Source organism: Berghia stephanieae, chromosome 5, assembly GCF_034508935.2.
Source record: "Berghia stephanieae isolate SIO BIC M18660-M18661 chromosome 5, UCSD_Bste_1.3, whole genome shotgun sequence".
In the NCBI taxonomy this organism is placed as follows: Eukaryota; Metazoa; Mollusca; class Gastropoda; order Nudibranchia; family Aeolidiidae; genus Berghia; species Berghia stephanieae.
The window spans coordinates 25,592,237-25,616,429 of record NC_088364.1 but is presented as its reverse complement, the minus strand read 5'-3'; the positions used below and the strand labels follow the sequence as shown (position 1 = coordinate 25,616,429).

The 24,193-nt window shown below is 33.7% G+C and overlaps 1 protein-coding gene across 1 annotated transcript in view; it reads right to left on the bottom strand.

Moving 5' to 3' along the window:
• Positions 1-24,193, bottom strand: part of LOC144972659 (leucine-rich repeat-containing protein 45-like) — a 33,577-nt gene that overhangs the window by 8,164 nt on the left and 1,220 nt on the right. Inside the window, exons 1-16 of the mRNA XM_078914139.1 lie at positions 23,967-24,193; positions 16,946-17,039; positions 14,599-14,750; positions 13,385-13,446; positions 11,785-11,855; positions 11,215-11,393; positions 10,394-10,522; positions 8,735-8,847; positions 8,155-8,213; positions 7,153-7,230; positions 6,388-6,523; positions 6,120-6,197; positions 5,502-5,613; positions 4,946-5,016; positions 3,625-3,810; positions 2,667-2,840 (exon numbers count right to left, since the gene is read on the bottom strand). The exon at positions 23,967-24,193 is cut by the window's right edge and continues 1,220 nt beyond it. Of these exons, the coding sequence (XP_078770265.1) occupies positions 2,667-2,840; positions 3,625-3,810; positions 4,946-5,016; positions 5,502-5,613; positions 6,120-6,197; positions 6,388-6,523; positions 7,153-7,230; positions 8,155-8,213; positions 8,735-8,847; positions 10,394-10,522; positions 11,215-11,393; positions 11,785-11,855; positions 13,385-13,446; positions 14,599-14,750; positions 16,946-17,031 (1,686 nt within the window). The 5' untranslated portion in view covers positions 17,032-17,039; positions 23,967-24,193. The remainder of the gene's footprint in view (positions 1-2,666; positions 2,841-3,624; positions 3,811-4,945; positions 5,017-5,501; positions 5,614-6,119; positions 6,198-6,387; positions 6,524-7,152; positions 7,231-8,154; positions 8,214-8,734; positions 8,848-10,393; positions 10,523-11,214; positions 11,394-11,784; positions 11,856-13,384; positions 13,447-14,598; positions 14,751-16,945; positions 17,040-23,966) is intronic.

Here is a 24,193-nt window from a genome sequence, read left to right as displayed (position 1 = left end):
TGTCTTTTTAGTTCCCTTTCTTGGACTCTTTCTTCTCGTTCTTCTCTACGTATTCTTTCTTCGTGTTCTTTTTCTTCTCTACGAATTCTTTCTTCGTGTTCTTTTTCTTCTCTACAAATTCTTTCTTCATTTTCTTCTCTACGAATTCTTTCTTCATTTTCTTCTCTACGAATTCTTTCTTCGTGTTCTTTTTCTTCTTTACGAATTCTTTCTTCATTTTCTTCTCTACGAATTCTTTCTTCATGTTCTTTTTCTTCTTTTACTTTCTCTTCGCACCATGAAAATATTCTTTCCTGGGGTATTTCTAAGTCCTTTGCGAGACTTAAGTATCTTTTATATGCTTCCATGTTGCAATAAATTAGTTACGATGTTTTATATATATTATATTGACAGGATACTGTTACTGACTGTTTTATTTATTTACACTTACTGGAATGAACTGTTCTATTTTTAGAAATCTCTCTCTCTTATTTCAACTTATTATGTATGTTGAATTTGATGCCTTTTATCGTTATATCTTATAAAGCAATGTGTCAATACAATGCGGAGTTATTATGACTTGTGTCAATAACAATGTGTCAATCGCGTGTACTCTAAACTATGTTACTACGAAAAATGTATGACCAATGTGTGTGACTCGTCGTTAGTTTGTGTACAATTATTCGCAATGACGCTAATATACTAGAGTGTGATAACAATAATAGGATGCCAAAATAATCCCAAGTTATCTATCACTAAATATAACACGACGGCTAGTAGACTCCTTTTATTATTATTTAGTTTTTAAAGACTCACTTTTCAGAACATAATATATAAGTGGTTTTCGGTAACAGTAGTATGCCAAAAATGTATTTAAAACAAATCACTATGCAAAACAAATCACGATGTCTATAGTTACCATGTGATGCTAACTCATGTAAAAGAGAATAATGAAGGATATATTTACCAACTCAGTTCGTGGCTGGGACCTCTCTCTTGTTCAATGGTTGTTCAACAATTGTAATTAGGCATTGAAGAGTGTTTAACAGTGATGTCTGAAATACAAAACAATAAAATATCGTAAGATTTACAATAGTTACAAAATGTGTTCACAACACTGAGTGATTGGATGATAGGTGAATGAATCGTTATGGAATGTAAACATATTGAAAACAATTCATGAATGAGGCAAACAACAAAATGAAATGAGTGATATAATAACAAAGTGGACAAGGAATGAATGAATGAATGAAAAACTGAGTGAATAGATGAATGAATGAATGGATAATGTATGAATGAAAGAATGAAGGGAGGAATAAATGTATGAATGATTGGATAAATGAGTGAATAAACGAATGAATGGATGAATGAATGAATGAATAAATAAATGAATGAACAATGAATGAATGAATAATTTATAAATGAATAAATGAATGAAGGAATGAATCAATAAAATGCTATTCAATTTGAATGAAAGAATGAATGGATAAATTGCTATTCCATTTAAATGAAGAAATGAAAAAGAAAAAAAAATTAATCCTGTAAATAGGGAGTTCAATTAAAATATGATCAAGTGGGGCAATTAAGAGTTTTACAATTTAAACTTTAAGGTTAGATGAAATAGATATAAGTAACTAAATAAATTCAATTCTTTATATGTGTCCCCTCCAAAATGTCATGGTCTCAAGTGAGTAAAGAGCTACTCGACTATGCATAAAGATCTATGTAGAATGAGGCCCCAGAATTTACTAGTTACTATAAATGAAAAACAATTAACGATTTGTTTACAATGAAATAAAAATAATGATGAAATTTAATTAAAAGAGATAAACAGTGATCGTGGCAGTTACAAATAGAGGTATGAATATTTTACGTAACTTATGATAATATGTCAGGTTCGTAAGTTTACGTTTCCAGGCAAGTGATGGGCTTGGATGATCTATTCCTCTGATAACAGGATTGGACTCGTAAAATTCCACTTCCAGGCAATTGGTAAGAGGTTATAGTGTAGTACAGCGGGCTTGGGTTTGATCCTTGAAGATTATACAATCAAAGTTAAAAGCTCCGGCGTCTTAATGGTGTAGATATAATATCTACAAAGTCCCAAAAGATAAAAATCTTCCAGTATATATATAGGAATAGAGCGACTGGCCGTCCGGCATAGATTGTGGAGAGAAAGTGAGTGTAGAGTGTTAGACCTATCAGCTTTTATAATAAGTGGCTACGTGACAGAATGTAGAACGAAAAGTATTCACTAATTAGAAATTAATTCGAGGGAAGGCTATAAAAGGAAAGACGATCTAATATTAGAAGGTAAAGTTTATCTAAGCCTACCGAAATATAACTGGAGTGAGATGAATTCAGTTCTTAATAAAATAAAATTTAATAAGATAATTGTGAACAATCTTTACTGTGACAAGCATATCTGTCATGAGGTTGATAGAAAGATCCAGAAAAGGAAGGTCAAAAAATATAAATTTCTTTCTCCAACTTTACGCGATGCCAAGACAGTTTTGGCCATGTTTGATCTTAGAAATCCTGTGGAACAATAAATGACCAAAAGATCATTAATATAAATTAGGCTATCATAGTTGAAATTGCATGTAAGACGTAAGAGCCAGAATACATTTTTTAAACCTCTTCATACAAATCCTTCTTGTTCCATTACTATTAGGCAGACCATTTACCTGACCCATCTCATCCAGTTGACGTCGTAGATTCTCTGCCTCCAGCTGAAGGTTGCTATTTTTATGCTGTAGTTGGGTAAGCAGTGACGTCTGCTGGTTGCAGTGACTTTGTAACTCATCCTTGCTGGTTTGTAAGACACGAATCTTCTCTTCTAATTGATGATGTCGTTGTTCCTAAATACCATAATAAAACGGAAAATAAATAAGAGCATATCAGAGAGAGACAGTTCAAATAGTACAATTGTTAGAACACTTGATTCACAAGCAGAAAAATCAGTTTCAAAACGGTCGGAGTAGTGTTATGATCACTCAATGGTGTTTGGGTACATGGTTCAGTTAGATCTAGTGGCAAGTATTTTACAATAAAGTAGAGTCCTAACTACATAGTAGCAATCAATTGTTATAGTCCGTTTTTGCTAGCTTCTTGCTCTGAAAACTTTTTTATTCTGAATACTCATGTATGAGTCACGAATTTACAAAATATACTTTCAAGACAAAATAAAAGCATGTTTTAAAATGTGGAATTAAAGTAAAATAAGAGAAAATGCAATGGTAACCAAATGTCACATCTGAAATATTTGACACACAATCATCCTGTTCACACTTTACAGGCAATAATATTTTGTCCCTTGAAATATTTGCCAAATTTGATGAAAAAAAAATCGACAACAAGCTAATTCATTTCGATTAAACAAAATGGAGAGTTGGCTTTCAAGACTTGTTAAGTCTTTTTCATGATTAAATGTAGACTCATATTGTTTGCCCTTTATTTAGTGAGTCTCCTTCACCTTCTTCACAGCCAAGCCCTTAGTGTTTTAGAATAGAGGTTCATCTTTTCCTTGGGGATTCCAAGGTTTCCATCATACTCAAATTGTTAACTTTTTCTGTCTGGGCTTGACTTACGTTTTTTGAAAGTCATCATTTCAAATGTTATGAAGAAGATAAAAATAAAACTCACCTCTTCAGACTTTAGTCTGTGTTTGAGGGATGCAATTTGCTCCTCAGCATTAAGCTTGTCTGCTGTGTTTGCTGTTTTCAGTCGGCTTATTTCTTCCTCATGGTCCAGTCTCTGCTGTTCCATTTTGGAGATTCTCTCTCTGAGAATTCTTTCCATGTCTTCACTCTCTTGTTTCTGTCGGAGAAGCTGTTGAATTTTTGTTTAAATTATAAAATAGATTAAAATCAATTCCTTTTAATCTTCATGTGCAAATCAACTACCCTGAAAAATAGATTAGTAACAAGAGCTTTCCATTATTCTTTAACTCAAGACACTATTAGGTAGGTTAGTTACCTGGCAAGAGCTAGTGATAGACATTTTAAAAGTGCGTTTGTTCGGTTAAAATAAGTGAAGCTAATCTTTGATGATAAAAGGTTTCAAACTTGAAAGAAAATAGTTGACATGCAATAAAGTGACGACATCTGACAATAACCAAAACCTCGGCTCCCAGGCCCCACCACCACCGCTACCATAAAAACTAAAATTTAAATAATAATAATAATAATAATTAATAATAATAATAATAATAATAATAATAATAATAATAATAATAATAATAATAATAATAATGATAATAGTAATAATAATAATAATAATAATAATAATAATGATAATGATCATAATAATGATAATAATAATAATAATAATAATAATAATAATAATAATAATAATAATAATAATAATAATAAATAATAATAATTACTATTATTATTATTATTATTATTATTATTATTATCATTATCATTATTATTATTATTATTAATATTATTATTGTTATTATTATTATTATTATTATTATTATACGATGCCGGATACAAGCATGCATAGAGTCAGCTGATGCTCAAATAAGATACTGAATAAAAAGGTAAGGAAACAAACCAGGTTTTGGCTTTATTTCAAGCATTTGTTTGCTTTCAAATATCATCATGAAATTTGTAGGATCATTTTTTCGACCCTCTGTTTATTTCTTTGGCTATTCCATTCACAATAGTTTGTTGTTTTTTTATTTCTAAAGTGTTTCCCGTTGTTAAAGAGGTTTCTATCTTTCATTTGATACCATTTTCAACAAATTTGAACTGCTCATTATTTAGGAATAAACCATTATCGGGTGGCAACTTAATTGTGAAGCACAGTACTATACAAACATCACAGACCCTCACATATAATAATGATCATCCATATGGTCACTGGGCATATCCAGTATCTTCTCATAACATTTAAGATGTGGTCCACATTCACAAAACCATATTAATGTATAACTGTATAAAAAAACCTGCCTCACCTCTTTTTGTTTGTATTGTTCTATGTCTCTCATTGCCTCCTTCTGTCTCAATTTTTCCTGACCAATACGCTCTGGTTGAGTAAAAAAAATAAATTAAGGAAATGTGATCAAATATGAATGGATGAAAAAACGTAACTCAATTTTGAGATCTAGCGGTATGGCATTCTAATTATGACCTACAGAAGCCTGTTTCAAGTCCCACTACTGGCAGCAGAAAGTTTGCCCTATGGAAAGACACTTTACTCACATTTTCTAGTCATACTGAATGTCAAATGAGTATGTGGCTGGTTACAGCTCAGTCTGTCAAAATAAATTATGTAATTGTCTTTACATCTTACAACTCAAGATGCTAAAAGTTGCTGTTGACTTCAGATCCCTAACAATGCACTTTGTGCAGATTTAAAGGATATTGCACTGCATGAAAACTAACATTTTCATAACCGAGTGTGGAAGAAAATATGAATGAATACAAAAAGACTTTGAATGAATGGATATCAGTATAGCAACTTTGCAAAAATGAAAACACAGAACACAGAACATACTGATTGTACCTTACCGTCAAATTGAGAGCCTTTCAGTGTGAGCTCTGACTGTAAATGAGTAACCTGTTCTTTCAGATTGTAGATTGTTTCTTGTTGTTGTCTCGTCTTTCTGTCTAAATCGTCCACCTACAATAGAAGGTTAAAAACTAGTGTGGCGATCACGAGGCAAAGCCCAAGCTGGTTTTTATTTTTACTGTCATCAAACACTATGAGACCTATCTAGTCAATCTGGTATTATGTCAAAATTAACTCATTGGAAAAAATTAAATTTATAGTCAGAAAAATCAGAAATGGAAATTTTAGGGGGTTTTTTTTACATTTAAGTAAAGAGAATAACTAAGAAATACTCACATTACAATAGCGTAACAAAACTCAGAGAAAACTTAGATCTAGAAAAAATGCAATATCATCGTAAAAGAAACAAGCTATGTGCCTTTCAAAAAATTAATACAGGCAACACCAGCATAAAATTCCATAAGTACTTACAACCAAAAAACAGACAAACAAGAGGACATGACAACAAATTTTAAAATCAAGAACAGACACCTACATACACTCTTTCTTTCCCTCCGCTGTTCGTTTATGGAGTGAGCTCCCTCGGGAGTTGATAGAAACTAAATACAATACAATACCTTATTTTGCAGCTGTATATTTTTATCTTGACTTTCAGAGAGTTCTTTTAAAAACTTCATTTCCTCATTTGCTCTGTCCTGAAATGTTCATAATGGGAGAGTATATAAGGTTTTTACACTGCAGTGATAAGATTATGATAAATGATGAGAAAGACGACGACGATGGTGATGATGATGATGCTGACGATGATATTGACAATGATAATATTGTCTAAGATGTTGAAAATGACAATAATATCAATCAAAATGATCAATACAACTTTCTAACCTCTTTTTCCCTTCTGGTCTCATTCAAATGGTTGACAGCCATCTCCTGCATTTCAACCTTCAATTTATTCACTGCTGAATTAAACTCATTCACCTTCTGCTCCGACAATGCAAGCTCTGTCTCTGCCATGGATAACCTGATAGGAAATTAAAAACAAAAACACATTAAGGAGTCAAAACTGTCAGAGTGGGAACCGTGTGATAATAGTGATTTCAAAAAAAAAACACAAAAAAAAAACAACAACAAAAAAACTTTTAAAAACTGAGTTTTTATAGTGCGCAATATCCTCTTAACATGCTCAAAGCGCTTTACAAAGGTCTCAAGCCAAGGGCAACACTAAACACATAGGATGAGAGATTTAACCCTTAAAAGGCAAAACTGATTTATTTCAAATAAATAATTTCTCATTTTATACATCTTGCTATAACTACAGACCTGACTGTTTTCATAGAGACAGCAGTAACCTATGCCACCAAGAGACAAGTATCAAGACCAGACGAAACCCAAGAGTCAACCGTGATATAAGGCCAGAAAAAAAAAAATTAATAATCACTTATTTGTGATTAAAGAACTCGGTGTCACTGCTGAGAGTGAAAATAGACATTTCTACACTGAAACTTGACATATTCGTTTCCAATTTCTAAACCTATTCAAATAAGTCAACACCCTGCAAAGCTAAGCACATACACCAAAAAAAAAAAAATGCACACACTCACACACAAAAGCATATATATATAGATTACAAATGATTATAATGTCTCTTACTTGGCAGCCAGTGAGTTAAATGCGCCTTTCCTCTCATCTAAAGAAAATTGAAGATTCTCGATCTGATGTGAAGATGCTCTATGAAGGACAATAATATTGATATTAAATTTATTTTTATGAAGATGAAAACTAGATCAAATAATAACATCAAACACCAAAGTCTTTAAAACGTATATCAATTCTACCAAGTACTCACTACTGATTGAACCCAGAATCAGCAAAATTCAATGAATATTTTTGTTTTAATTAAAACTTTTAGCACAGGATTTATCACATTGATTATTGCTATCTATCCTCTACAAGCTGGATTATATTTTACTTTAACCTGACAAAAGAAAAAAAAAAAATTTCATGTTGTGCAATATCCACTCTATGTACTCAAAGTGCTTTACAAGGGGGCCCAAGCCAACAAGAATACTTAACATGTTGGATGAGACAAGATGCCAGAGAGGTGCTATTACATTTGTCCCCACATAGACAATGCTGTTACCAGCAAGGTAAACATTTTTATCTGAAAGCAGTTTCAAAATGAGTAAGTCAAGAGCCTTTTCCAAAAAACTCGCGTTTGTTCTACCAAGAACAGGACTTGAACCTAAGGCAAGAGCCAAACAATAATGTCGCAATGTCACACACAATATCATATGGTTTTAATAAGAAATCAGAAACAGCAATGCGACTTTGGCTCCACTGATCCAAGTTTTACTTAAGCTCATGTCACACTGCTGCTACTACTCTCTTGGTGAAAATAGATCATAAAAGAAGAAACTCAAATCATGCTTGATAAGGATTGAAAAGGAAGCACATCCATCTCCATGTGATGTTTGTCCACCATAAAAAGTTATTGAGCGATATCCTTACATTTTTTTAAAGGTCAAGTTCTGATGAGATTTGTCGAGGAAACAAGTTAAAGATCAATGTCCTTTGTTAAGGTCAAAATTATTTTTAAGTAAATTTTCTTTTTAAATCATCTAAATCAAAAAATGATCTGCTTGCCATACTTACTTTTTAGACTTGCGTAGAATATCCTCCTGTTGTTCTATTGTAGACATGAGGTCATGGATCTGTAAATAGTCAATAATTGTCAAAAATGGGGTAATATTTTATGTGGAAAACCCTGGGATAACTATAATCCATATAAAATTAAGTTGAAAGCTCTTGGTGAGTGGGATTGATAAGAACTATGTTGTATTTGATGTGAATGAATGGGACTCATCACCACGACGAGTCTCCAATGACACGACAAATGTCAACACTTCTTTTCAGCACTAGACCATCTAAGATTGTTCATAAAACATCTAAACGATAGACTTTTAGTGAGTATTAGCATTATGAGTAGTGGCATAGCCATAATGATTATTGTAAAAGCATGCCAAGAATACATAATTTTCACTTCAATAAATATTTATGGGTGAAGTTCGAGTTTTCTCTGATATCCAATCATACAGTTTTCATCAATTTGCAAAGCTAATACTGTGGTCTTGCTAAAAATGGCTAGGTCTAGATTTATAGAAAGATAAATAATAGAAGAAACTGTAATTTTAGGGGAAAATGAAGTTTTGTTATAATAGGCTAAAGAAAATACCTGAAGTTTCTTGTCCTTTTCCAGCTCTCTGATGTGCTGTGCCATGGTCTGAGTACGCTTGAAGTTTTCATCCACCACAGCCTGCCTATCTGCATTGTTGCTTACAGCTGTCTCTGTAAAGATAATATATGATGGATATCTTCATTGTTCAAATTATCAACATCCCTCAATAGTATTTCCTCTGAAATGACATCACCACTTAAACACTGATTACAATTATCTCTCTGCATTAATGCATGATAAGTAATCCAATATCCACTTAATGCACTCAAAGCGCTTTACAAAAGGGGCCCCACGTAGCATGTAGGAGGCAATATCACAAATTTTCGGAGCGAGATAGTACATGGTGAGATAATATGAGCAAAGAGTCTTTTCCGAACACTTAACTATGCCCTGAGCGAGGCTCAAACCTTCCGATCTGAAAGCAAGTATTATACCACAAGACCTCATAGCCGCACAGAAGTAAACAATAAGTAAACTTCCTTTGATTTTTTCATCAGTTGGTTTTAGAAATATGGTCACTATTGTCTATTTTTAAAACGTTAGCTTAAAACTTTTCTGTTTTGATTTTAGTAGATGATGATGATATGAAAAAACAAGATAGGTGACTGGTTTGTGCATTGTGTGTGTGTGTTCCTGTTAAAATAATTTGTAATTTAAGTGCTTAGTGTCTGATGTCTCGCAGTTACCTAGCTATATGAATATTCAGCATTATTATTATTATTATTATTATTATTATTATTATTATTATTATTATTATTATTATTATTATTATTATTATTATTATTATTATCATCATCATCAGTATTGTTATAATTATTATTATTATCTATCAACACACCTTGTTTGTGTAACATATTTTTTTTCTATTAAAAACACCCCTTTAACATTTCTGCTTCTTTGTCTTATAGCTCAATATTCTTCTTAACTAATCAATATAATCTTAATTGAACTGTTTTGCAGAAGAGAATCAAAATTTGTTTCACAGAGAAGTATCTTAATGTTTACAACAGAATTAGCCTCATAATAATTAACATATTCATATAAGAAGACCCCTTTACACCTTAGTCGGATTAGAACACCTGGACGATGAGGATCGATCTGTGAGATTAAAGCGATTGAGTCACAAAAATTGTTCATGCAATGTGTCTCCGACTCCAGTTTATAAAACAGGATAAATTCACTGATATTCCTGACAAGTAATTTGAATTCTAGCTTCATCATTACAAGGATACTGTCTTTAGTTGGGAAAGAGTGGTAGACCACAGCCTAAACCAACTGGTCACACAGGTCAAAAATTTTATTTAAATATGTTAAATAAGACAAATTAGTAATGCCGTTGGAAAAAAAACAAACTAATGGGCAATCTTATCCAAGAAATTAATGAGCAAAACTTTACTTATTCTTGCCACTTTTTCAGCATCTACTCTTCCCCAGATTCTCCCCCACACCCTACTTCCTCCCCCTGGTATCTTTGTCTAATAACCCAATCCGACTAATACCCAGAAACAATGTCACTGAAGAGATAGGTGATTAGGCGATGACCACTGTATTGTCTTTATTCTGCTTACTTCCTTCATCCTTAAAATATTCTTCATCCTTAGGTGTTCACCAATTGTGACAGTAAGGCATGATTTATGAAAGAACACAAATACAAACCTATGGATTTGGCTATATCTGATGGTACATTGTTTCCGGCAAGTTCTATACGACATAATGTTTTATTGGTTTGAAGCATCTCCAGGATAGCACGCCCTCCTAGTAATCCACAATTGTTCCAACGCAAATCTAAAAACGAGCAGGATAGGAGAGAAGGGGAAAATTAAATGAATATATATGCCGATCTGTCAATTAAAAAAACAAATTTAAAAACCAAAAAAACATAATAATAAAATGATTTGGAGCAGATTCAAATGTTTTGACCAATTACTTGAAAATATAGAAAATGAAAAAATTCAAAACTAATATTCATGGTACCAATAGTAAAATGGAAGTAATAATAATAATAACAATAACAATCGTGACAGTAATGTGAATAGTAACTATTGCAATAATAATAATACTAATAATAATAATAATAATAATAATAATAATAATAATAATAATAATAATAATAATAATAATAATAATAATAATAATAATAATAATAATAACAATAACAATAATGATAATAATAATAATAATAATACTAATAATAATAATAATAATAATAAAATAAGAAAAGAAGAAGAAGAAGAAGAAGAAGAAGAAGAAGAAGAAGAAGAAGAAGAAGAAGAAGAAGAAGAAGAAGAAGAAGAAAAAGAAGAAGAAGAAGAAGAAGAAGATAGATAGATAGATATAGATATAGTTACTCAAAATGATCAAAAACTATAATCTGAAATGTCTGGCCAGTTTAACTTTAAGTCCCTTTTCTCCATCTGTTTTAACCCGACATAATACTGGTTGAGGTGGTGGATATGAAGAAAGAGACTGCCAATTACCCAGAGACCGAAGATGCATGTTACGCTTAAGGGCACAAGCTAACTCTGTAACACTGTCATGGCTAATCTGGTTGTTTCGAAGATCTAAAGCCCTAAGCGATGAATTGGAGCCAAGGCCATCACAGAACACAGCAAACGATCCATCCAGCATTCCTGTCGCATTCCACTCTAGACACAAACTGGTGGGATATATAAATAAGTAAGTTTTATTAGAATGATTGTGAGGATATAGAGGTATAATCAGGTCTTGATCCATGATGGTGATAATAATGACAGAAATGATGATGATGATGATGATGATGATGATGATGGTGGTGGTGGTGTTGGTGGTGGTGGTGATGAGAATGACAACAAATGTGACAGTGAAGATGATGAGAAGTAGGTGGATGAGAATGAGAAAAACAAAGAGAAAAAGGTGGGCGACAATAACAAATTACAAAGCTCTTTTTTTTTTAAATTAGTAATCATTATTTATGAACTTACATGTATCATCAACATCAAATCTAGTGACAAAGCCAATCAAAAAGGAAGCATTAGGTGGGAGGGACCATTAATTGGGAGGAAACTCACCTGATCAGACTCTTGTTATGCCTCAACATCTTACCCAAAGCTTCAGTTCCTGCACCACGAATATTGTTGCCCTATAAAAGAGAAAAACGTTAACACATTATTTCATAATTATCTACAGATTAAAAAGCAATAATACTATCATCAATATCATTATCAGCTGTGATAATCCTAATGTACTAATTGACGAGTTTAATAACCCAAATTGTATTGGTATCATAGATGTAATGGAAAAGTTCATCTGATCCATAATGTCCATGGAGCTGGAGTGTATCTCGGTTCCCATATTATAAAACAGAAAGTAGCTTGCTTGTCACACTTTAAATAGGACATTACTTTATCACATTTATAGTCAGAAAAATATTAAATGAACCAAAAATTTGTACTCAGTCACCTGACTTGTAAATATGTACTTAGATATATATTCCCACGCAGCACAAACTGTTTGATCTCAATCAAATACATTCCAATAACTGTAACACAAAAATGGTCAAAGAGCATTGTGAAAAAAAGTAGTCATTTTATAGCAGTTGAGCAAAATTTCATTTCAATTCGTGAAAAATTTTTAAAAATAAAATGAATTTTTTAAACACTTGAGCTTTTATATAACACATTATCCACTAAACATGCTCACAGTGCTTTACCAAAAGTAACACTTAACATGTGAGCCTGTTAAGCGATACTAAAATTATTTTTCAGACAGAGACAACAGTGTTAACGGCCAGGCACTCATTTTACAACCTGAGTACAGTGAGAAAATATGAGTAAAGAGCCTTTTCCAAGGACTCAACTCTTTGTCGCTCAGGACTCAAACCCAGGATGTTCCGATCTGACAGTGAATTTCATACCACTAGATATGCACAAATTAAATAGACAACGACAATTAACTTGAGGTAGAGGAGAAAATAACCATGCCTCTTGACCTTATTCAGAAGAACGAACAGCCATTATTCAGTAAACAAGAGAAGAACTATGAGAACTTTACAAGTATTACCTCAGTGATGTGCGTTTATGTAAAAACACTCACTGTTCTTTCCACCTGATCAATTGTATTAACACGAAACTATGTGTAACCTCAAACGTTTATAGTTTGGTTCAAAGAATCTAGTGAGAACTAACCATCCAACTGGTGGTCCAAAATCAATAACAACTTCATCATTCTACTGTTTGTAAAAGACCAGTTATGTTTTTCCGAGTGGGGTTTGTAAATTCTGTGTTTTGATTGGTCAAAAATCTACTGGTTAAATGCATGATACCTTTTGAATGGAAAAGTTCTCTACTTCAAAGTAATATCCACTAGATCAAAATATCCAGCTACTTTATCTTTGCTGGATGGACAGAAGAGTCAGACAAAAAAAACCCAAAAAAAACAGAAGAATAATAGACTAAAACAAAGTACATCCCATCGGATCTAACAGACCCAGCAACCCAATCACTGTCAGGTGAATAAAGAGGTTTTTTTTTAAACCTCAACAGAACTCTGGACTTAAACCAGCCCCTTTTCTCGTGAGTTGAGTGCTCAAGCAATTGAGCTATGATAACCCTATATGTGGTGCTGGGTCATTATGTGATTCATCCATAAGATATCTCCTTTGATATTTACCTTCAAGTCAAGTTTCCGACAGAACGTGTTGTAAGCAAGACCTTGAGCTAACCCTTGGACAGCTGAATGACAAAAAAAAAAAGAATTGAGAACCAAAATACTTGAACAATAAAGCCATTGCGAATTATGCTTATAACAACAAATCACAATCTTTCAATGGTCATTTTACTCAGTCTCCATTCCATTCCAAGAATACCTAAATATAATAATTATAATCGATAATAAAAGGAACAATATTGATAACTTTCAAACATTGCGTTTTCATGAAGGTATCCATTAGCTTGACACCACATCGTTAATTTTTTATAATCTACTATAATCAAGCCAATTTCATTAATGGTGACAAAACAAGTTTATCAAACTTATATATGAAATAATAAAACTTCTCAACAAAACAAAATTAATAACTATCATTACCAAGACAATGCGTCACTGATCATAATTCCCTTGCCCCCCCCCCCCCCCCCCCCCCCACTTCCCCTCTTCCATTTCCTTATCTTGGTGTTTAATGGACTTTGTCTCTAATTCTATCCCAAAATTGTTCATGTTCTGAACATTTCTAAGAATTCTTATATTTTTAGTGATTGTCTGCAAATTGTTCGTGTTGGTTTTCATTATAAGCAAAGCTTCTGATCCTTTTGAAAGACATTGGTTTTAAAGCTATAGTTATAGCTTTGCATGTAGAAAGCATATGATATCAAATCCAGTCAAAGTGAGTTGAGGGTGTGTGTTAAAATGCATACATTTGATGTCTCTGGCTGTTACTCCATCTATACTAAAAAACATGATGTATTCATTACAGACTTGTATTGGATCCTACTGGTTTATGTATATATGGTCAAGCAATGTGGAGGTGTGCCACTGCAACTGTATGTTGTAAAAGGAGTCAAAAGGAATTATTAATTTACCATTCCTGGTCAGGGTGAGATTATATTCTAATATGACAAATAGCATTGCTCTTTCGACAAGAACAATAACAGAAAAGTGAAACTGCCTTCAATGACGCCCGAGTCCCATAACTGTGACTGCTCTCTTGGAGAAAACTGAAATTATAAGCAAATTAATTCTTGGAAATTACAATTCGAAAGACTCATTCACTTCAACAGCCTTGAAAGAGACAAATTGGAGAAACATTACACCAGTCCAATTTATTTAGAGGTAAAGAATAAGAAAAGAAATTAAATTATCCAAGTTAAACAGAATATCAATCATACCTTCATCGTGCAGCATACAGTCAGAAAACTTCAATTCAACAAATGTCCTATCTGATGCCAAGGCTTTTCCGAGGACACAGCAAGTCTTTGGTGTCAAACTATTGGTTGAAAGGTCAAGGACTGCTCTATCTTTAGGTCCTACATAATTTGAACTGTAAAAGATTGATTATATAATTTATATTCATCTAAACTTAATCAAGGATTGTAATGGTAACAAACCATAAACAGTTAACATATGATTTGTAAAGACGAGGGCAAAGCCAGGTGTTAAAACTGGACAACCCCTTGATTTAAAAGATCCTTATCAAATATATTCCCATAATAAAAGTTTCTTGTAAAAAAGTATGTAAAATATATTTTGTAAAATGGGGGTTACTTTTCATGTGAGATACTTGCTTCATACAAGGGTGGGCTGAAAAGTTTTGCATGCAATTTTCGTAATAACTCCCTCAGTTTTGAGAATAATTCGTTAAACAATACAACAAAAGAAAGCTTAAAATCTCAGCTACAGAGTGCTTACTTTATTTTTCGACGTTGTCACTGTCACAACCAAAACAGAGCTGCCAACACCGCACCATTTGACACATCCTATGGGCAAAAAACTAACGTCCTTTTTCTCTACACCAAGATTGGACAGCAGCCTCTATATTTTTATCCCTTTCATAGTGATTTTCTTTGAGATAACTCCTTCAATTTAGGAAATAAGAAAAAATCTGAAAGTGCTAGATCGTTACTGTAGGGTGGATGTGGCAAGGTAGCGAAATTTATTTTCATCAGTGCAGTTTGAATTTGTTGACTTATGTGGGGTCGAGAGTTATCATGTGGGGTCACACTCTTTTCAGTCTAGCTCTAAGTTTTTCCAGCATGCAATATATTGAGATATGAACAATACCTTCAAAGTCCCAGGAAATCATGAGCAGTGCTTTTCTAGCTGGCGCCACAACTTTGAACTTTTGTTAACAAGGAGAGTTCTTGTGTTGGTATCCCATTGACTGGCGTTTGCTCTCTGGGACATAATGGTGGACCCATGATTTGCCTCCAGTGACTATTTGCTGCATAAAGGCATCACCTTCATCTCAATTCCTTTTCATTAGTTTGAAGCAAATTGTTTTTCATTGCTCTTTCATGTCACTTTGTCTAACACGCCGATTTGTCAGAATCATGTTTTCGACTTAGTTTGATTACTGATGTTCGAGGCACTTCGGGACCTCTCCCAACAAATTTGATCTTGAAGTTTGTCTCGATCTGGTTTCCTCCTTCCACGAACATTACCCATCGCCAAACAGTGCTAAAATCAATTAAAGCTTCACTATAAACACGCTTCATTCTGATATGGATTTCAAAGAGTAAACAGCCTTCAGCTTTCAGAAATTCAATAACAGCTCACTACTTGATTCAAATATCTTTTGGTGCAGACATTTTCATTTGTTTATTTTGACCAAGGTTGTTACCCAGTAATAGGACAAAAGAGATTTCATCAGCCAGAGATATCATAGACCTTAGAAATTTTGACACATCAAAGCTTAATTGATTTAAAAGTATTTATACCACATATGAAGGTTCTAGGTCAAATAGCTTTGAAATTATAAGGAAAATTGCAAAACTTTCCAGCCACCCTCGTACTTAACAGATCTAATATGATGAAGATGACGACGACAATCAAGACAAACAACAATAAAAATAGAATCATGTATGTAGTAGAGCTTAATCAGTTTCTTTTGTTTTGTTCTGTTTTTCTAACAACCTACAAGTGTTTTGCAATATTTTATCCTCATGTTGTGAAATTTCTATTAGACACGTACATTTTGAACATAGACAAAATAACATGACATGGGGGGGACTTCTAAACCTTATGGCCATCTCTGATGGGATGTGATATAATACATGTAAAAAGTTTTTCTCACACCTAACCCTCTAATGGTAGGGTTTGAATTTACTGTAATCTTACATCCAATTTTTCTGCTTTTACCCAGGAAGCATTAAAAGTGATGCAGCTAAGGCTTCAGCAACGGACAGGTGTTCAGTTATAATGAGATTAAGAATGAGAGAAAGAATTATTGTCATGACACCAAAGAATTAAAGCCAGCAAATTTTTATGGTCTCAAAGTTTTTGATTTTCATCATTTAAACAAAATTCAAAACCAGCTAAATGTTTCAAGATTGAATTATTAATTACTTTATCAAATTTATATAATAAGGTCTCGATTCAGATACACTTACAACCTTTATTGTTACATTTGGACTTAACATTCTAAATTCAGTTTTTTTTTTACACCAGGTTCACTCCTACATTTCACAACCTAAAGGCAGTGGACTACATTTATCGAATTTTAGGAGGAGTACATACCTTTTCAGTTTCTCTAAAACACTGTCTTGAATGTCAGTATGATGATCTCTGCATAGTCTCTGATAAATCTGTCGGAAGTCCTCCATGCTTTCACCTGTGTAAAATCAAAGTTACAATGTGATATACGACTGTAGTAAAGATACAGATAAAGGTTAAATGGACAGTCTGGTATTTATGCCTTGTTCCTCAGCATGTTTGGCTTTGGTTATTTTCATTGTTTTGATTTGAAATATTCGCTTTGTGGTCTTATGTGCATGTCACATGGCTTAAGATCTGATTTTGACTCTAGTGATAAAAATATTGCATTGAGTATATTCGTTTGACAAGGGTTTATTCTGTTAGTGTAGAAACATTAATAAATAGGATGTGTTTTGAAAGGAGAAACAATAACATTTTCAAAGACTTGACTTGACTTGACTTAGATGCCTTTCGCGTCTCGACCGAAAGATCGGGTCGCCTTGGCTGTTTCCAGTATTTCCTGTGTGAGGTGTCTCCAATATTGCCGGTCCTCTGCTAGGGTTCTCAGATTTTCAAGGTCCCCTGCCGTTATGAGACTAATGCTTTGTCCAAGTGTTGTGAGGTTTTTGTTTAGGATCACAGGGAGTGTTGTGATCGGTCTTCCTCTGAAAAGGTTCCCGTGTTTTTGGAAGTATCCCGACATGGCTTGGTTTGCTGGTATGTTTTTGTCCCTGCGTAGTATGTGACCGAAAAGTTGCCATCGTTGTTGTAAAATGTCAAGGGAGATTGGTCTTTCTTTTGTGATCTTATAGAGTGATTCATTTGAGATCTTTTTGGGGTATTTGATGTCCAGTACCCTTCTTAGCTGTGTGCGATGGAAGGCATCCAGATGTTCTTCTTCGGATTTTGTCAACGCCCAAGTGCCGCAGTTATACAGAAGTACCGTTTTACAAGAGCATGGTACAGTTTCAGTTTGGTTTTTCTCTTTATTTTGTCACCTCTAATCCATACATTGGTGAGTTTACTGAGTGCGGCGTTTGATAGCTGTTTTCTTCTTTGTACATCCTCGGTGTCTCCAATTAGTGAGCCGACTTTCTTTGTTCTTTTCCATTCCTCTTTGTTCCTCGATATTGTTGTAAATTCGGTTTTATTGGCATTGACTTGGAGGTTATATTTCATGAGGGTATTTTGTATGATGTCTATATTTGCTGGTGTTGATCCAATAAAATCGACATCATCTGCATAGGCGATTTCTCTAGGGATTGCATTCTCAATATGAGTCGTTGGTTTTGGAATGACTTTTCGAACTTCTTTCAGAGCGTGTTCTAAGTATATTGTGAACAGAATCGGGCTCAGACTATCTCCTTGGGGGGTCCCGATGTTACTTTCGAACTGCGTCTGTTTTGTGGCCCCGTATATCCTTGGTTGTATCTTTGTGTTGCTGAGGAGAAATCGGATTATTCGGAGCTCGTCTTCGTCTACTATTTCAAAGACAAAATTTTTATTTCTGTAAATCTAGCAAAAATAAAACATTATTAACTACAAGTAAATTGGCACCCTTTAATTGTCGTATCAGATTCAGTGACGCCTAATAGATCTACTCAATATGCAAAACAAGAAATTTTCACTATAATGATATGAAAGAAGGCGTCAGGTGTCTTGCAAACTGCTAGAGATCATGTGTTATATTCAAATGTATCTGTAATGAAATGGTACTAGGGACTGAGACAGTAATAAAAAATTTGTTTTTAAAACTTGAAATTTTATAAAGCGCAATATCCACTAAACATGCTCAAAGCGCTTTACATAGGGTCCCTGGCCAACAGCCACATGTAACATGTATGACAAGACTTGGCACCTGTTAAGCGATATTACAAATTTTCATTCTCGACAGAGACAATGTTGTCAACGACCAGAACTCATGTTACACCTGAATACAGTGAGAGAATGTGAGTAAAGAGCCTTTTCCAAGGAGTCAAATATGCACCGCTCAGAGCAGGGTTCAAACCCAGGACCTTCAGATCTGAAGGTGAGTGTCATACCACATAGCCGCGCACAGGAGAATCACAGGACTGGACAGGCATATAAGGTGAGATATAATATGAGATCATCTGTATAAATCACCCTGGGTGTGAAAGGTGATGGTCTCTGTCTCTCTCTCTCTCTCTCTCTCTCTCTCTCTCTCTCTCTCTCTCTCTCTCTCTCTCTCTCTCTCTCTCTCTCTCTCTCTTACATACACACAAACACACATGCATAAGTGACTGCCTTATGGCTGGGTTAATTATCATCATCATCATCATCAAAAGGAGCAGCTGTCATCTCTTATACTGCCCCTTCAGATCAAGGCCATACAAATATGCAGGGGCATGACTATTTAGATTTTTATAAGACAATGGAACATATTTTACAGATGATGCATTTCTCAACAGGTAACCAAGCAACTCTGTAAGAAGATTAGAAGCAGATGATTTTTTTGTCTTTTTTCTGAACTAGTCTAGCAGCATTGTTTTGTGAAACTTGAAGCTTTTTAATATTTTCTTTGGAGATGTTAATTAACAGGGATTTGTGATAATCTAATCTGAATAATACTAAGGCTTTTATCAGAAGTTCAGCTATGTTCAATGGAATCAAGTGTCTAAATTTACTTATTCTTCTTCTTCTTGATGATTGTGGAAATACTAACAAAAGAGTGATAATGGAGAGGCTTTGGATCAAAGCCTCTCCATTACACTCTTTCATTCGTATTTTCACGATCCCAGGCTTCAGATGGACCCCACCGCTCTCTACTTTTGATGATTGTGGGTAACATATGAAAGTACAAGTGAGACCGAAGTGGGGACTAGTGCAAACAAACTGTTTTCAGGAGGAAAAAAATATCAAAGGAGAAATTTTGGATGAGATGATTTGGCATTGCACAGTACCTGTATCTGATTACTCACATCCCTAACACACATATCCAATAAACATAGTAGTATTAGAGTAAAGTAATGTGTTTTCAATACCGCATCAGTACATTAAATGACACTACTATGGATCCTTCTCATCCACAAATCGTATGCTAGGTGTTAATAAAAAGAAAAGCAAAAAATCCGAGATTTTTTTGTTAGGATTTGATGAAATATAATAATAATAATAGATCTTTATTGTCCATAAATATCAGTCATAGTTAGTGTTAATAAAAAGAAAAAGAAAAAATCCTATATTTTCTTTTTGTTAGATTTCATCGCTTGGGGGGAACAATGAAATTTGCGGTGAATTTAGTAAGTAAGTAACAACTTTTAATCAATCATTTTTTCTACATTGAATGACTCTTTTATTTCCTTGTTTCAATTGTGGATTGCCCATAAATTGCCCATAATAAATATTTGTTTTATACAAAACCATCATATAAAGGCGATTTTTGTTTTTGTTATAGCTTCAACAATCCTATTTCTGTGAGTCCCAGTGATGCCCGGAAATATGAAGTGACAAAGGTCACTATCTCATTGCTTGAAATATTTTGCAATCTAGCATATCATTAGGTGTCTCAAAAATTGCAAGATATCTTGTATTAAGTCAGTTATCTCACAATTTGCGAAACATCTAGTTACTTCTCGTGAACAAAGTTAATTGGAGGTCTCAAAATTTGTCCTCAACTTAACTTTCATCATGTGGAGTTGATCAATGCCATACTAAGCTTAACTGCCTGGAGAAAATATTTACCTGAGGCTAAATTAAATCTGAAGTCACTTTCACTTAAAGACTAATCAGTAACATGTTGTAGGGAATAATATGCATTTCTATTGTATGTTTCTGTATGACATTTCGATCGAGGTTGTTGTGAGATGTTCTCATGTTGTTGTGCTTTTCTCGTGAATTTGTTACATCATGTCTTGTTTCAGGCCACTAAATAAGCTGTTGCAGACTTTCATTCATTTTCTTTGCTGTTTGCATCTTGCATTGAAATCGATCCATGAAGGAATAAAATACTACTAAACCTAAGTACAGTGCAACCCCTAGATAACGACATCACTCAGGACCAGAAAATTATGTTGATAACCAGGGGTGTCATTATTGCGGGGTTTTCAAGATGACAGCAAAAGGGGGCATGTAGAGACCTGTGAGTATAACGATGCTATGCGCAGACCAGTGCCTGTAATAAGACATACTCCAACCACATTAGAATATGTATTTTTCCTATTCATAAAGGTTTTACCAGTTACACTTTCACTCTCTGATGTGGATTGCCATTGTTTTGAGGGTAAGTAGTGCTCAGCCCACTCTTGACAGGCTACTTTATAAGCAAAATGAAAGTGATCAATTAAGGAGCGGGTATTGGTATTAAGGAGCGGGTATTGGTATAAGATAAAGATCAGAAAAAATGTTTCTGGCAATGTTTCCTACACATTTTTTCAGATCTTCATTTTAAAAACAAAGCCATGCCGCTGTTTAAATCTATTGAGCCAACCATTGCTTGCTTAAGAAATCTGCTACCCCAAGCTTGTCTACAATAACTTTTGCCAGCTTGCAGATGATAGGAGCAGAAGTCAGTGCATTGAGGCTGTACCAAAAGGTCATTTTGATAACAAAGATTCTTAAAATCAACTTTTCCTCTGATTTTTTCAGACCAAGCACATTAAAAATTGTTACTACATGAATCAGCAAATAACTTATTTTCTTGAACAAGACCAAGAGATGGAATAATTTTGCAATCAAACCTAACTTTATCATAAATTTAACATGAGTCGACGACAACAAATACCGGGTCTGTAATAATCAAACACGATACCAGATCAAAAATATTCAAACACCAAGTAGTATTCACACACCTGATCAGGTTGCCAGCTACCAAAGTAGCCGGAAACCAGAGCGGGAGGTCACAAGATAAGAAAGATCAATCCTTTTCACCTTGATTTAAGTCATATTGGTGTTTGATATTCCATCAAGGAGATCAAAATGTTGTACTTGTACATAATGTTTTCTTAATGTTTAATGGTGATATTTGATTTCTACGAAATTATTATTGTAGCCAAGACTCTTTTATGGTATTTATACTAAATAATTACGAATAAGTTAGAATTTTTTTTGATTATTGTTCCCTTCACATATAAAAATATTAGATCTTGGTCTATTTACTAAAATAATTCTGGCCAAATCAAATTTCATGAATACTTTTGATCTGGGATGCAAGTTGTTGACTCCTACTATTTGCTGCTTGTAATCGGTTGACCCAGGATTCATTCACTTATTGATCACAACCCTACCCAAACAGGGGTTGTACAAAAATGTATGTTACTATTTTGGCATTTTTATTAATAAGAAATAGAACAAAAAAGCATGACCAGAGATCAATGTCACAATCCAGGGTCATTATTCAGGGTTGTCGTTATCCAGGGATTGCACTGTATGTGTAATCGCAAACTGGAATTTAATCCCAACCTACCCATTCAGGTAGAGAACATGCCTTGTGCATATTATTAATTTCTTTTATCTTCCTTCGAGAATGAGATGTAAAAACCTATACATGACAATATCTACAATTCTGCCAGGAATGGTTAATGGAATCAAAAATGATTTCTTTTGAGATATTATGCGACGTGTGCTGATAAGATTGTGAGACCAATATGTAATCGTGTTAAGATATAAAAATATGGAACATAATGTCCAGGGGCATGAAATCTTTAACTTTTATTTTGAATATTACAACTTTACACATCTAGCAATGGCCAAAAAAAAAGACTTTTTGACAAGGCACGGATCTTCGCAAACTGTTGCAAATAGGCTACATGACTATTCACAAACATCTGTCAATAGCTTCCAGGCTACTCGCAAAAGGTTTAAAATTTGAAAGGTTTGAAAGGCCAGTGTTTCCCAAGCTCTTTTTGAACCCCACTCCACTTTTTTCGTGACAAATTTGTGATAACCCACCAAAGAAAACATTTAACATCCTGTAATAACTTTTAGCAAAATAACTTTAATTTTATGATGGGTCGTTGTTACTTGAACCCCTGAGGTGCCAATAATCTAGTCACTATTCTGACACCTACCCCCCCCCCCCCTTTCTGATCATTTGTTCGTGTTTCTGAGCGAGATTATTTACTTATTTTTATCTATTTGTGTCTCTGATTATTAGGTGTTTCTTAACAAGTTTTTCTTTTCTTTTTTGTTTCTCATTTTTTTGTCTTGATTATTTTGTTTCTGAGCAAGATTTTTAAAATATAATAATATAACTTTATTTCTCTCTGATCATTTGGTTGTTTTCTAGATGAAGAGATTTATTTATTATTTTTTTTTTGGATTATTTATAGCTATTTATCTATTTAGTATGAACTTTTTGTTGCCTCTGATTGTTTATTCTGTTTCTAGTGAGATACGTATTCATTTCCTTTTTTCCCCTGTTTCTGAGTGAGATTTTAAAAATTCATTTACAAAAATTTTTACCAATCGAAAAAGATCGGTTAGGGGATGAATATTACAATTTGCAATATTTTAAAACATAAAAAGCAACTAAAATAGAAAAAAATTATATGATCTAAAAGAAAAAAGGGGTGGGGCATTTATCATTAGCAACATTCTGGAGAAATAAGGGAAAGAAAAAGAAAAAATTTAAAAAGTGGTGGGGATGGGAGTCCAACCCCCATAATCATAGTCATAGCGTTGATTATGACAAGACTTCTCAGACAGACGGCTTACCCATTCGGCCACGCTAACCACATGAATATCGACACATATTGTTTATATATAGTAATTTACTATCCCTCGACTGATTTATTGTTTAAGTAATTTTATACTTTTATTGATATTTTAATTTTATTAACTTTACTTATTTCTCTGTGTGTGGCGAAGGTTTTCACTACTTCTCAAAAGTGAATAAACGTTAAACAGAGCAGAGTTCCAAAAAAGCATCTGTGTCCAATCACCGGATAAACGTTTGTGAATAATCTACTGGCTATGGGCAAACGTTTGGGGATAGCCTACTGATGATGATAAAATGATGGCTATTGATTGGAAGTAATGGAAGTGGATTGGCAAACGGTTGTGAAAAGAATACAGTTAGCCATACACACTTCGTTTTGACACTTACCAAAATTTCATACGATGAAATTTAGGAACGTACGTCTTCTACTCATAAAATATCCACTCAGTGTCAGTAACTGATAAGACAAGACAATTTGGGATTCTTATCAGTAGTAGGATGTGTTAAATGTGGACTCTTAATATCATATTATAATCATGGCGACGAGTCTGAACTTGAGTGATAGTGATAGGGGCTGGAAATCAATCAAATGTCCATTGTGTACTTAAGAATAC